Below are 15462 nucleotides of genomic sequence, written 5' to 3'. Positions count from 1 at the left end.
CATCAACTTTGTTTATTGCAATTTAGATTTGATTAATTGAACAACTATTGGCTGAATAGCTGGGTGGTCATACTTGTTTAAGTAAAAACGTACATTTAAATTTATAATGAATTTCAGAACAGTCATTTAACTCAACCACCTTGTTTTGGTTTCGTCCGGGCAAGGGCGCGTATCTAACCCACATAGACAGTTATTCTTCGGTCCAAACCTTAGTTTAGATCTAACATTGTCGATGACCCTACTTTTAAGTTTACTCTGTTTACATACGGTGCATTAAAGTCGCCTACTACAAGGGTTTTACCCTTGTTATACCAGGGCTTGAATTTGCTTAGGAGGAAGTAATCTACAACACATTGTGGACCGCGATATACTACAACTAATTCAATATCTTGCCGTCTACATTTCGGCTTACATTGCACCAGTTTACATATCCCTGAATCATGTGTCACTGTCTCAGCTGCTCTTATGGTCAGGGAACTTTTCGTGTACAGGATAACCCCGCCTCCCCTGCTGTTTATTCTATCAGCCGTACTGAATACAAAACCAGTCAAGTGAATTTCATTATCTAATACTTCTGACGTTAACAAAATTTATGAGACAGCAATGATATCCGGCTTTTCTTTATCTACCATTGACTTGAGCTCCGTCATTTTATTTAGTATGCTGCGAGCATTTGTGTAGCATACCTTCAAGTCTGTAGAGAACTTTTTCTTCCCACCCAGAGTGGTTTGGGGATCGTTTTGCTCCGAAAGTTTGGAATTTGGAAACTCTGAAGTACTAGGTTTCTTCCACCTTTTCGGCGGCCTGCTTGAATATCTGGGCTACCTGTTTCTGCCATCTGATTATTTCAACAAGTTATCTGTTTTTATTTGTTTTAATTTATAATTATGTCCATTAATCGCATAACCTATTCAGGCGCTTTTATGAAAAGCCTACGACCTTTCACTGCACAAGTTACAAAAAAGTACTATAAAATACATCGTGGTGGTTGGCAATATGCGTTAAAGAGAATGAACATTAATCGTATGTCAATTCCCGAGCTACTAAATTCTAACTGCCGATCACTAATCAACAAAGTGGACTATCTGCAATTCCTACTTAGTCAAAATACGTATCGTAATTGTGGTGTCATCACAATTCAAGAATCTTGGTTGAATGATTTACAAGATGACTGCCTTGTATCACTACGTGATTTTAAAATTTATCGTCAGGATCGATCGAACAATAAAAAGAGGTGTGGTGGCGGTGTAGCTACGTTTGTAAACATAAACTGGTGTCGATCTTCGTTTGTGTGTTTTAAGTTTTCAAATGACTTTATCGACTGTCTAACTCTAAGATGTCGTCCAAAACATCTGAATAAATACAAATATGTTCATGTTACCAATATCTACGTGACTCCAGATTGCACATCATCTGCACTATCTGTTTTTGCTGATGAATTCACTGAGTTCGCCGTTACTGCCTTCAGTGATTCACTTTCAGTTGTATATGGTGATTTCAATTCATGTGACTGTAGCTTCCTTACGTCACTAGGTCATCAAAATGTAGTGGATTTTCCTACCCGTTTGGATGCTCATCTAGACTTCGTCTTCATTAAAGATGTGGGTATATATGCGACTCGTAAACGTGCTCCATTGTCTAGCTCAAATCACTGTATAATTCGTGTTCTACCTAAAGTATATGGAAAGCATGGGAAGAGTACACTCTTACGTCAAACCAGGAAAGTCAGATATAGGAATTACTCAGAAGAAAATATCCGAAATCTGGAAAACATGTTTCATACAACTAACTGGGAATTATTTACAGATGACTCACTCGAAAACACTACTGATATTATCACCTGTTACCTTAAATTCTGTTTTGATATTTGCTGTCCCACTGAAACCATTTTTGTAAGTTTTGATCGACTTACATCTTCACAACTAAAATGACTACGAAGGATGAAAGAAAGAATGTACAAGGAGAAGAACTCTAACGAAGTTTGCAAACTAAATGGTCTGATAAACCTAGAGATTAGACGTCTCAACTGTATGTTTACTCAAAAGCTCTTATCTTGCAAAAACTCTCCAAGTATGTGGAAATTCTTTAAAGAACTTACAGATGACAGAAAGTTTAGAAGCGATAACCAGCTGAATGTTTGTGACTTAAATAAGTCTTTTGTACGTCAGTCATCTGATGTGATGCTCCCTCTATCCACGGGTTTAAAAAATAGCTGTGTTCCTACTTTCACTGAAACTGATGTACGAGGATGTCTCCAGTCGCTTAATTCATCTCGATGTTTGGGACTTGATGGTATCCCAAACATCCTTTTTAAAAAATGTGCCGACGTTCCGTGTCATCCGTTCACAACTATATTTAACAGATCCTTCTCATCTAATCTCATACTGAAAATGTGGAGAAAGATGGAGATAATTCCTGTACCCAAGAAAGCATCTGGTGATAAGAATGTAAAATTTAGACCTATTGCAATAACTTCACCCTTCCTCAAAACCATGGAGAAATTATTAATACCTCCACTTCAGCCTGCGATAAAAAAGCATACTGACCCATACCAGTTTGCATACAGGCGCAAAAGAAGCACTTTAGATGCTGTTGCAGTTCTGCATCACAACATAGTGTTCAACTTAGAAAAGGGTAAGAAGTATGTTCGATGTGCTTTTCTGGACTATACTTCAGCTTTTGACTCTATACCAAGACAACGTTTACTTAACAAGTTAATCAGCGTCAACACTGACAGCTGGATAACCAACTGGCTATGATCCTACCTCTCTGGAAGGGAACAGTACACTGTGTTTGGAGGAAAGTGTTCAGAGAGTGCACCACAAGGAGCCGTTCTTTCACCTCTTTTCTCTTTTCTGCATGATCTGCCATCTTCCACAGAAAACACTTTTGTGAAATATGCGGATGATCTCACTGTATGTATGCCTATCTCTTCTTCTTTACATCTCATAGAAATGAATGAGTTTTTGTCTCGTATTGATTGTTGGTCTGTTGGCAATGGTCTCATACTTAATCCACCTAAATGTCAAGCTGTAAACTTTAGCATGAGACATGAACGGAATCTAAACACCATTGGAGACTCTTTGACAAACACAGTGTCGAAGTTCAATTATCTTGGTGTCACCTTTTCCTCTGATCTGTCTTGGTCTTCCCATGTTTTATTGTTATCAAAAAAGGTTTTCCGTCTGACTTACTACATAAAGAGATTACACGCTCTTGGGATTACTCGTCATTGACTCTTACAATTTGTCAACTCTTGCATATTACCTATTATTCTTTACTGCTCTCTATTATTATTTCCCGGGCATTTGAGAAAAGACTTTGCTGTATTGAGGAGGGTGCTGAAGGCAGTTAGCAAGGTGTGTGGTGAATCTTTCGAGGTCATAATTAATATGGTTGTGGATAGACATCTAAAGTCATGCAAACTCCTGGCAGGTGTTATTTTATCAGATACTAACCATCCCCTCCACTCTTATATTTCTCCTTGTATGTCTTCTGGTAGAACGAGACGTAATTACATAAAAATCCATGTACGCAAGTGAAAGTACAAAAGTTCTATAATACCTTACCTAGCAAATATACTCTGTGACGAACAGGTTGTTAGAATTAACCTAGTCAATAACTTACATTCTTAACATGTCTTTAATTTTAAAATGTTTGTAGATTTTTTGTTTTGTTTTTTTTTTTAAATTTTTTTAAAAACCTTTTTTAATTTCTTTTTGTATTTGCTACTGCCTTTTTGTTCGTTGTTCAGTAAGTAACTTGTTGAAATACCCTGTGCTGAGAATTCTATATTGTACCAAAAAGATAATACTGAATAAAGCCATTAATAATTAAAAAAAAATAAAAACACTCATTTATTTCCACTTCTGTAGCTCGTCTCTTAATACAATCAGCTAGGCTGAGATCCTCACGTAAGTATATTCTGGATCCAATCAGTTTACGTGAATTACCTAGAATCAGGTCCCTTTCTTCAACCGGGGCAAATGTAACTTTCAAGAGGCGGTTTTCCTGAGGACTTTCAGAATCCACCTTTTGTCCTATTCCATAAAGCTTACAGATGCTAACCTCTGAAACTGTATCTGGGAATAGTTTGCTTATTAAGGACTTAATATGACTGAGGTGGTGTTCAAGTTTAGCCTTTGGTTCCTTATCGGAAGATTCTCTTAGCTTATGAAAAATGACTGATCTCTAAGAGAGGTCTGTCTTGACACGCAGTGGAATTTTCGATTCTGGTACCGTCTCTTCCAATGACTCGATAACCAGCTGCGTTTTGCCCACAGATTTTTTCTCATTTCTCTCTCTCCGTACTGACGTCCATTTATCATCATTCAGGACAGCCACACAGGGACTATTTGGAACGATGACAGTTTTATGCGAATCTCCAATTTTCACAAGAGGTGTATGGTTACCAATGGTAATGTCAAGCGGCACTTCACTCCTCGTTAATGTTAACAGAGATTTCACTTTTCCGTCAATCACGGTCGGGTGTTTAACGGGTCTGGTAGCAGTACGCACAACTACCATCGTTTTTCTTACAGGCCAAAGCCAATAAGCCCATAGCCTCCTGGATTAGTAACTTCTTACTTGTACAGCAAAACATACAAAGCCAATGCGAGTTAGGCTTCGAGCATCTTTTATATGCCGTAGGACTTAAACGTGTACACATCTTATAGTACCGCTTTTTACATTCATCGCATTGCCTTCCTCAACGGGGAACAAGCAGTTTGGTTGTCCACATTACTAATCTTACTAACCATTGTAATTTGATTAAAAAGGTTTAAAACACAATATTATCACAATGTGGACACGAGTGTCAGTCAATGAGTAAAAAAGTACCACAGGACAAAGTTTAGCAAAAATTTCAAACCTTAACCGAAGTACTTTTAGTTAAAGTAGACCAAGAATGCTTTTGGGTGCAACAAGTACACAAAGCAAGGATAATTACAGCAAGTACAAAAATCACTGCCCTTTTTGAAACGAGTGCCAGTTCTAAGATTCCTTTTCTTTTTCAGTTATATAGATGATCTTAAATAAATATCACTTTAGTTATTACAGCCCGCTGAAGATCTTGATCTTTATAGAGAAGCCTCTAGCCAGAATGATAATTTGAAACAACAGCACTATCTGATGTGACTACAATGCGGTCGTCTTCAACACTTTGAAGTAAAGTGGTACAGCTTAGGTATGCTAGAAACAACACATAAGATTCAGGCAATTCCCATTTAGAGATGTCCGAACTGATTTCGTGGTTCGCCGTTGGATACGCTCCAAAGTGTCTTTATCCTTTTGGAGTGAGGGGGGAAGTACTATGTTTCCGTATTCTAAGTGGGGACGGATAAAACTATTGAAGATTATATGGAAAGTTCTTCCGTCGAACTGTCCGAAAATGCGTTTCAATGTTACCAGTGCAAGGTTTGCTCGGAAGACATTTTTGTCACAGTTAGCGTAAGACTTTAAATCATGGGGCACCAGGACTCCTAAATCCTTTTCGACTTGGGATACTACTAGAGAGGAGTTTCCTAAGTTGTAACTGTAGTCTGCGACATGTCGTAGATGGACTACCTTACACTTTGAAGTGTTAAAAGTAAGTCCATTATTATCTGCCCAACTTTAGGGTCGAGTCAGATCCTCTCGAAGTGCCCGTATATCGTCTTGATTGCGTATCTCTCTCCAAAGCTTAACATCATCGGCATGTGGGTGATCCACTGCTACTAGATTTTAAAGCTCTTCAAGTAAAACCTCTTCCGTCCGAAATCTGAATCGTTTGGAAATTTAAAACTTACTGACCAGTATTAGTCGCAATTATTCAATATGAGGCTCATAAATCCCAGAATACCAGAGGTTTGTTATGAACTTAATATTCCTCAGTTACGCAGTTAATTATTCAAATTTATATTGAGGTATAATTTTTCGTTGACATCAACAATACTGACGATTCTTTTACTAATCTATTCAGCCAGTAACCTGTACGATGACTTTGTACATCCGAAGTGTTACATCTAGACTAGAAACGTAGTTTTACCCTCAATGGGTGGTGCACTTCAACTTGTTCTGAAGGGGGGCATTCAAATTTGCTAACAACATACATTCCTTACAAAGAGGGAGCGTAATCCCATTCCTAAAAGATAGACTTAACCAATCGACTTAAACAGGAACACTAATGAGAAATGGCAACTCATGAATATTAGTTAAGTTGAAAATCTGTTGCTACATATACAGTCATTTAACTGGTTTTCACATATACATACATACGGATAGGGATATGGCAAGTCACAATCATATCTCTCTAAACTTTCTGTACTTCACAGGCAGCAATTTTGGAATCTTTAGAAAAGCTGTTGTGAACCTTACCTTTGATCCAAGAACCTTTAAGTGCCCTTTTCTTTAAACATATTCCAAAGGAACAATGAAGTACTTATCACTTAAGGAATGGGGCTACAATAAAAACAATCTGGTGCAGCCAATCGCCTTACATTGTTTTATTAAGTGGCAAAGGCAACCATAAACCTCTCCTTAACACAAGCAGTCGCGTAATAATAAATGAACCAAGTTAAACTAGATTGTAACAGCGATATTGAATTGTATATTGATCCAATTCAAATAACGCTCTCAAAGCTTCGGGCGCTGTAAACAAGTGTAGTTCTTTTACCACGAAATGGCAAAGTCGAGCGCAAAACCGCGTACCAACTTAACAGAGGAAGAACTTTATGAGATAGAGAAACAAGAGTTTGAAACTGGTCCTCTTTCTGTGCTGACAAATGCAGTTAAGAACAATACCCAGGTAAGGTATTTTTCTATTAAGTTGATAGTTCATTTAGTCACCAGCATATTTTTGACTTAAATTGTCAAGTATTAGTGAATGCCGAATCCTTTATTTAACAGAGGATGTTCGCGTCCTATTGTCCATAATTTTCGTTCCAAAAACGACTGTAATCTTTGTGCTGGCGAACTATGTAGGAAATGTTTTCTCTGTTATTCTCTGGCTAGAATTTTCCATCCAGAGTAAAAAAGCTATTCTTCAGGTATTCTATTCCATCCTATAACTTGCGAAATACTATAGCAAGCTTCAGTTAGCGAGGAGAATCGCAGACGTGGTCTGAAACAGATTTTTAAAGGATATTCTCTCATTCTCAGTCGCTATTAGTAGGGTCAGCTTTATATTCCTAACACCATAAAGTTTGTGACAGTTCCCCAAAGTCTGTTATTTTACCACTAACGCTTTTGGTAGCAACCAGAACTAACTAATCAGCAAATCACTATCATGCTCTTTTGTGCAAAAATAAAGTGCTACAGTCGATTCGTGCGTCCATAATTTATGGACAATCCCTGTACAGCACTAAAATAACCTTTGAGTGTCTACCTACCTACTAGGGATAAATGAGGGTTACTGATTTGTGTGAGGAATTAAGATTAGGATTTACAGTTGAACGTTAGGGATAAAATTTAACGTTCTCGTCACGAGGTGACATCAGCCAGTGTCAAAATGATGCTAGGTGAGTGAATAAATTTTGCTCATAAATTCAAGACCTGTTGTTTCGTCCATACTTTATAGCCTAGTCATAAACCCGAATTCTTGGTTTTTGTGCTGACATTTAAGAAGTGGCAATGGTCGTTCATGTGGTCAGTCGGCTTTATTTAACATGAAACCTAGCACATGTAGATCGATTAAGGATATCACACCGCACTAGAACAGCTAAGTGAAATTTTCAAAACGAATATCAAAGTAGTAGAAATGGTGGGAGTATCACTAATAGTAAGAATGGCTACGTACAGAAATAAATCCTCGTTATGTTTCATAGGCCAGATTGTAGACTTTGATTTTTTTGCCTAGAGACAAATGTTTAGGTCACTGTAGCTCGTAAGTGTTGTGTTGGTGGTCTGTCCCAGGGTAACACTTGAAGGCTCAACTACTAGCTTTTTTCGACTAGAATGAAGAAGGATTTTCTGTCTGACCATTTGTTTTGACCCTTCTCGAAACTAGTCATCCAACAAACCTTGACAAGGATGTCGTGCAAGTGTGTTATATCTTTGAGATAGGAACATGTATTTACGTTGCACCCTGAATTGGTCCAAGTCACCACTTCTCAATAAAATCGAGGATAATTCATATTCCGGATCGCGTGCTACATACTCCATCATCAGGTTGCCACCAGCAGAATTTGTAGCCGTAACGACTCGTTATTGTTGTTTTACATTCCATAGCTTTATTTTAAATCATGTGAATAAAATAGGATTGATTTCAGTCTGACAGCACCATGTAAAGCAGTACTTTAGTTGTATTTTCATCCAGGCTTTCTTCAGTCTGAAGTAAAATTACCTGAAAATTACATAAAAGTTTCAGTATTACCAAACCTCATCATAGTAGATACGAATTACTGTTGCGTGATAAAGATATACTCGAATCTATATTTGACTTTATTATCGAACTATATCGCTCAACAATTAAACACTCAATTCTCACGATCACACTTGGATACTGCTACAGCTGTGCAGATTCTAACAACCCATTATTATCACAATACTTCGTAACATGTCATTTATGACCAGAGACACTAACCTAAACGTGATCATTCAGTACACCGTCATTATTCCATGTTTACAGAATTTTCAGATTATTGGCAATTTTCGAAAATGCCGATATGTTTAATAGCTGTGGTGATCTGTCGCTAAACTTTTATCATGATTTTAACGTGAAAATGCAATTATTCCCGTTGTTTAAAAGTGATGACGTTCAGATAATGAAAATAACCTTTGAGGCGTACTTAGTACCTATCAAAGTGTACCGTATCTGGAACCCGGGGCGCATTGTACTATGTATTAAATAGTTAGAGATAATGTGCTCGTTGATAATTGTAATTTAAATTTTAAAAACTTCTACCGCTTGACAAACAAATATAAGATAACTCATGAATATTGTACGATTAACATTACAAACAAGGGGTGTTTTATTGTTCGATGTAAGTTTTAAGGGCAGAATTTCATACTGCAGGTGCACTAACCATCGTAAGCTTTTTCCGGACTTTCTTCTTAATAAGTCCACTATGAATAATTACCAAAGAGTAGTCATAATATGTGAATCTATTTATATTTATATAGGTACTAATCAATTGCCGAAACAATAAAAAACTCTTAGCTAGAGTAAAAGCATTCGACAGGCATTGCAATATGGTATTAGAAAATGTCAAAGAAATGTGGACTGAAGTGCCTCGGCCAGGCAAAGGTAAAAAGAAGTCCAAACCGGTAAACAAGGATAGATTCATCAGTAAATTGTTTTTACGTGGTGATTCCGTTATTCTTGTTCTTCGCAACCCTCTGGCTACTGCTGCAGCTGCTCCTAGACCATAAGTATTCCCTCGTATCCATCCTGTAATTCTGATATGTTGTTTTATAAATAAATTTGAACTGATGTTCTCTCATTTTTTTAAAGCATTCTTCGTTCTCAGTCTACTGAAAGTTCAGTTCAGGTAACTGAGTGGCAGAAAGTTGAAACCTCTCATCTATCATGGGATTCCTCTGAGCAACTCATGCATATCTTAGTGTTCTTACCTGCCAAACTAGTCGTGTGCTAGGTAGATTAAAACTGGTCATAACTTAGTTGATTTATTATAAAAAAACTTCTACAGTCTCATGTGATTTAAAATAAACTGTTAAACTTAAGTTAATAAAAGTTTGTCATATCAATAAAAGTAAAGCATAGTTCCTAAAGTGCTATACCTAATACCACATGTGATCCTGTGCTTACAATTTTCAAGTTGTAAAATTCTGACCCTACCACTACTAGTATAATAAGTCACCTGTGATCCGTTAGTCGACCAACCAGTGGTAAGTTCAATTCAGCTACAGTTAAATCTGAATATAATAAGATGTTTGGAAAAGACACATAATTGTGATCCTCCTTAATTATGTCAAGCCGTCTATATCCATGTAACTTTTTGTTATTATAATTCTTTCAATCTAAACAATAAAAGTTCTCTTACACTTGAATTCTGGCAAGGCATTCGAGTTCTTATTACTCCTTTGTTATTAGGTAACTAAAAGTACATAGTCGCATCATGAAACTTATTGTACTAATCAATATTAATACTATTGTGAGGAGATTCTATGTTATCTTAGGTGATTTAAAACTCTAATTGTACCTGAAGTTGATGTTGTAAAATATAATATTTATTTATTTAAACATGAACAATTTGTGTGAGGGCTGGGATACTGCCCGGGTGCCCAAACCGAAGCAGGTGGTTTTCGTAGGGGTCACACCCACAGCCTTTGACCTAAAGGTCTGATCTACAAGGCAGTGGAGCAACGTCAGGAGACGCAGTCCCATGGCAGTCGGTGACCAACAGTAGGTTCATAAGCCATTTGTTCCCTCAGGATACTGGAGCCCATGTGCACCATTGGTTTAGAATCAGGGTTTCCCGATCCCCCTAGATGGATCCTCCATATTCACCAACCCGGTTAAAGCGTCGAACATTCGCTTCCCATCCTTTCAATTTCGTAAACAACACCCCCGCCGCAAGAAGGCAATGAGTAGGACTTCCCTGGCAGTGGTTGTATGCACGTGGCCATGTGAGAGCATTTGGAAAGGGAGAACTGACTCTACCCACTCTCTTTGCCTTATCAAGGCACTTCGGAACTAATGTAATCATCTACCACTAAAAACACCAATCTCATTCAAAATCTCCATTGTTTTTATTCATTGATTCAGACCAATAGGAAGTTTTTTCTTTTTATAATTACTAGTTTCTTACCATTAAAACAATGGAAATCAAGCTTGTAAGCAATTGATGAAGTGATGAAACTTCATCAGTTGAGATGGCTGGGACGTGTTACGTATGCCCAACGACCGACTGCCTCGACGTGCGATGTTCAGTGGTATAGGAGTAGGTTGGAAGAAAGCTAGGGGCGGCCAGACCAAAACATGGCACAAGTCCATGAAGTAACTGACAAGTCGTCTGAGTCATGTTGGTAGGTGTACACTACCTGGTTGGGATCTGCGAGATGATAGCAACCGATGGTTAAAGACCCTGAATGACATGGCTCAAAATCGTTTGCAATGGCGCTGGTGCATCCACTCTTTGTGTTCTCCCAAATTCTAATCTTCTGAATTCTTCATGTCCCTTTTTTCCTCTTTCCAAATTTATTTCACTGGATTATACTCTTCAAATAACATCTTCGAATCCTAATGTTTCCGATCACTGCTTATAATTTTACTATCTCTGCCACTACGGGATTTGAATGGAGAACTGCATCTCTGTGCCAATGTGATATGGCAACTCGAACTGATGTACGTACATACGAAGTTCTACGTTGTTACTGACTGACTGACTGACATGTTCTCACATGAGATCTATATTATTAAGATTCAATTCATCAAAGTGTAAATAGTCACATTATAGATGAACAATTAACAACAATATCAATGATGTTTCTATTACGTAAATTTTACCAAATAACAAAATGAATAAACTAATCAAGCAGAAATAAGCTTAGATAAAATACAAAATTAATTATCTTTCTGCATTATTCATACGTACTATTTCATTTTTGCTTTAACTATGAAGATGAAATAAAAATAATAAGATATGGAAATGAGTTGAAAAATACAGAAAGCTGAAAAAACAAACAAACAACAACACTAAGAACTTTTCATTAGAAAGTAATAGATTATATTGTAGTCGGTTCTGTTTTCTTTCATATTTGAGCGAGTACAAATCTCTATGTACATATTGAATGTAAACATTCATCAATAAAATATTATGTTATACAGACTATTAAAAGCTAAACCGTCTTAAAATGCATCTGACCATCACTATCATTATCAGTGCAATATATATATATATATATATATATATATATATATATATATATATATTACAAAATACATAAGTGAAGAAAACTGTTAAGTGATGACATTGAAAGAACAAAAGAAGGCGGGAAATGTGAATTTATATCTGTGTTATATATATGTGCGACAAGCTAAACGATTGAAACAATAATTAATGATGAGAAGTAATTAATTAACCAGAATAGTGAAACACAATGCTCAAGTATGTTTTACTTAGTAGAGGAAATAAACTAAAGAAAATTATGCACATTTTTGAAATGTCTCTTTGTTTTGACAATGAATGTTATCATCAGTATCATTATTATTACTCTGACTAATATCAGTAGTTAGTATTCTTGAGTTGAATTTTATATTTAAGCGAATGTTATAAGTGGTACATTAGTTTGTTGTTTTGGTGGTGATGTTGGCTCTTGTTGTTGTGATGATGTATCTGAAGTCGGTGATGATAACTTGTTATGAATGCTGTCATTATTATCTAACGGAATAGTACTAACAGATGTTGTTTGTAATATTGGATTTGTACAATTTTCTACCGGACCTACTACTTGTTCATTTGATTTAACATTCACTAAGGAGACAATACTACTGTTATTTTTATCATTATTATTATTATTATCAATACGATTGCTGGTCATTGAAGCTGACGATGTTGAATTGCAGCACATATTAGTGTGACAATCAGTTACTATTGTTGATAGTTTCTCAGTAGTAGGTTGGGTAGATAAAATTAGCCGATCTGTAATGTTACAGTGTTGATCTAAAGCTAAATTACTTTGAGAATTTGAATTGTTTCTGTCTAAATCATTATTATTATTATTATTAAAATGAATATGATTGATATTGTCATGATTATCAATTAATGATAATGATGATAAACATGGTACTAGTTTTGTTGTTTCTGTAGGTGATGATGGTGTTGATGCTGATGATAATCCAAGTTCAAGGAATCGTTCACGTTTAAATACACTTAGTGTACCTTTAGCTTTATTTTCGTTTACACTAAATAAAGAAAAGACATTAAAAATGGAATTTATTTTAGTTTAATATTTACTTAATTTCATACAAATATTATTATTAATCAAACAACCAATATCTAGTAACTGAAAACTCTTAATGCTATGTGGATAATCAATCATTCATTAAGAAATTAATTATTAAACTTTCAGTTAATTTATCATATATAGTCAACATAGAGCCTGGTATAAATGTGTGTTCGCTCGAATTATCATACCGCAATAACATGATAAGATGAATTGAAAAAAAAGTCGACATAATTTGAACAAATGTAACTTAAAGGTATATATAAATAATCTGCAAAAGATGCAGATGTGGGTAAAGTGAGAATATATCTACCGCTATTACGACAGATTCCAAGTTATGTCACAGAGGTATGCACTAACTGCTTCCATAAGTCAGAACTACGAAATGAATTATTATTTTTTCTGGCTAGCGTGTTTTTAGCGAGTTACTTTTCTACGGGAGGTTCAGATGCAGACGTAAATGCGAAGATTGGCAAAGTAATGGCCGCATTCCTACAATTGAAGAACATATGGAACTGAAAACAACTTTCAACAAATATCAAATTCATAATCTTCAATACGAACGTCAACACAGACAGTTCTACTATACGGAGATGAGACTTGGAGAACTACTACAACCATCATCAAGAAGTATTTAGAAATAGCTGTCCACGCAAGATACTCAACATCCATATGAATACAGTGGTCTTGAGTGCTGTTAGAGCTATCAGGGCGGTTATCACTTCCCGGTTGCCCACACCATCAAAGGGTTCTTCTGGAGGTACCTGAAAAGGAAATTGGATTAGAGGCGGTCTTAGTGACCTGGGAGCGTGACCGCAGTGCCCAAGAGACAATTGCTTGAGGTCGGTCACACACGACCTTTTTATGGGTAATTTTTATGTTAGCTCCGTACTTTTTGGGACCTTACCGCCGGAGACGGATATCCGTGGGATAAGGCGAGGTGTGCATTTTTAGGGTCGACATTTTCTAACCCCATCCCTCCTTGTGGAAAGGCAGCATCGCTTTCATGCTGGTTGCCTGAAGGAAACACACATCTGTGCAGTCAGCAGTTGGACTTCGCCTTCAGACCTTGGGTTTGTTGCTTTTAGTCTTACCGCTCTTCAACCGACCTGTCTGGCGCGGTAGGACCTTGAGGAACAGTTGTTCCAGCCAGTATAGTTCGATTGGTTCGTTACGATAGGCAAGCCCGACCACCACGTCAAGGTAGCAACAACGGTCGGGGCTCAACATCCATTGGCCGGATACCATCAGCAACAGCCTTCTGGGGGAGGGAACATACCAGCTTCCAGTTAAAGTGAAATTAGGAAAAGACGATGGAGTTGGTGGATAGGATATACATTACGCAAATCATCAAAGTGCATCACGAGGCAAGCCCTAACTTGTAATCCTGAAGTGAAGCGGAAAAGAGGAAGGCCAAAGAACACATTACGTCGGGAAATAGATTCAGGTATGAAAAGGATGAATAACAACTGGAAGGAGCTAGAAAGGATTGTCCAGGATAGGGTTGGATGGAGAATACTGGTGAGCGGCTTATTCTCCTTCACGAGGAGTAACTGGCGTAAGTAAGTAACGAAATGAATAACCCTGCGGTTACGTATATGATGTTATGTATATAGAGTAAATCAATTATTAAGGTATGAAACCTCATCATCTAAGTAGTACATTAGAACAGTCAAGAGTGGTAAAACAAAAACATGTCATCAGTTCATGAAGTTACTGACTGTTGTCCTGAGCAGTGTCGGAAAATTTCAATCTCTTGGCTTACGTGAGACAACCATCTTCCATGTTTAAATACTAATGTAGGAGGTTCTATGTTGGTGGAAGTGACTGATTGAGACAATTCAGTTATTTACATTTTCACCAACTAATTTCTTACTATTCAATTGATTACCCAATTTGATTTGTTTTAATAAAAATGGATATGCAAAAAAAACCCCACTAAATAACTCAACTTACCAATCATAGATAATTCCATCTACACCCAATTGTGTGAGTAATATACGTTTTTCCGGTATGTTTACAGCTTCACCCCATGCTAATACAACTAGTTTATGTGAATGTGCTAATGCAATAATTCCTGGGACTTTTAATAAACGATCACTTTCTAAACATACTCCCTGTTATTCATGATTCGTAGTGTAAAAAGATTGGAAAAAAACAGAAAAAAATCTAGATGTTTTATTTAGGTATTATGAATATATTTACTATCAAAACAAATAACTTTACTGAGATTTTGGAAGATGAATGCAGCTGTGCTAATGTAACCGATCTATTGTACTATCCCACTCGACTTTAATCGTTGTTTACCCCCCCCCCACTAACCAGCTAGTTTGCACATGTAGGTCAGAACTGCAATTTGTAGTCAGTTAGGTACATTTTGATGTTTGCACTTAAACAAACAGTTTTTTTTACAATGAATAATCACAATCTAATTTGGTTTCTTCAAAAAATTGGTTATCCGTAGACAAGAGGAGTTCTATCTTAAGCTCAAATAAGGGTTTTATCATGTTCAAGTTACATTATGTTCGATTAGCTCTTTTGGGATTAAAACGACTTCTAAACGGTGTTGAAGTAATA

At 36.7% G+C, this 15462-nt stretch overlaps 2 protein-coding genes across 3 annotated transcripts in view; one reads left to right on the top strand and one right to left on the bottom strand.

Annotated features, from left to right (window-relative positions):
- Positions 1 to 6432: 6432 nt before the first annotated feature.
- Positions 6433 to 9348, top strand: SNRPD2 (Small nuclear ribonucleoprotein Sm D2; the record flags this gene model as incomplete). Its single annotated transcript, XM_012940397.3, has 2 exons — positions 6433 to 6784; positions 9100 to 9348. The coding sequence occupies exons 1-2, from the start codon at positions 6659 to 6661 to the stop codon at positions 9346 to 9348; spliced, it is 375 nt and encodes a 124-aa protein (XP_012795851.1). The 5' UTR covers positions 6433 to 6658.
- Positions 9349 to 11423: 2075 nt separating this feature from the next.
- The window catches only part of GPCPD1_1 (Glycerophosphocholine phosphodiesterase gpcpd1), a 58909-nt gene continuing 54870 nt past the window's right edge, over positions 11424 to 15462 (bottom strand). For both annotated transcript variants that reach the window (XM_051212539.1, XM_051212538.1), the window contains exons 14-15: positions 14842 to 15002; positions 11424 to 12844 (exon numbers count right to left, since the gene is read on the bottom strand). In XM_051212539.1, coding sequence (XP_051072723.1) covers positions 12199 to 12844; positions 14842 to 15002 — 807 coding nt within the window. In that variant the 3' untranslated portion in view covers positions 11424 to 12198. The remainder of the gene's footprint in view (positions 12845 to 14841; positions 15003 to 15462) is intronic.

Source organism: Schistosoma haematobium, chromosome ZW (assembly GCF_000699445.3).
Source record: "Schistosoma haematobium chromosome ZW, whole genome shotgun sequence".
NCBI lineage: Eukaryota > Metazoa > Platyhelminthes > Trematoda > Strigeidida > Schistosomatidae > Schistosoma > Schistosoma haematobium.
The sequence above is the reverse complement of the archived record's forward strand: the minus strand, read 5'-3'. Positions and strand labels throughout refer to the sequence as shown.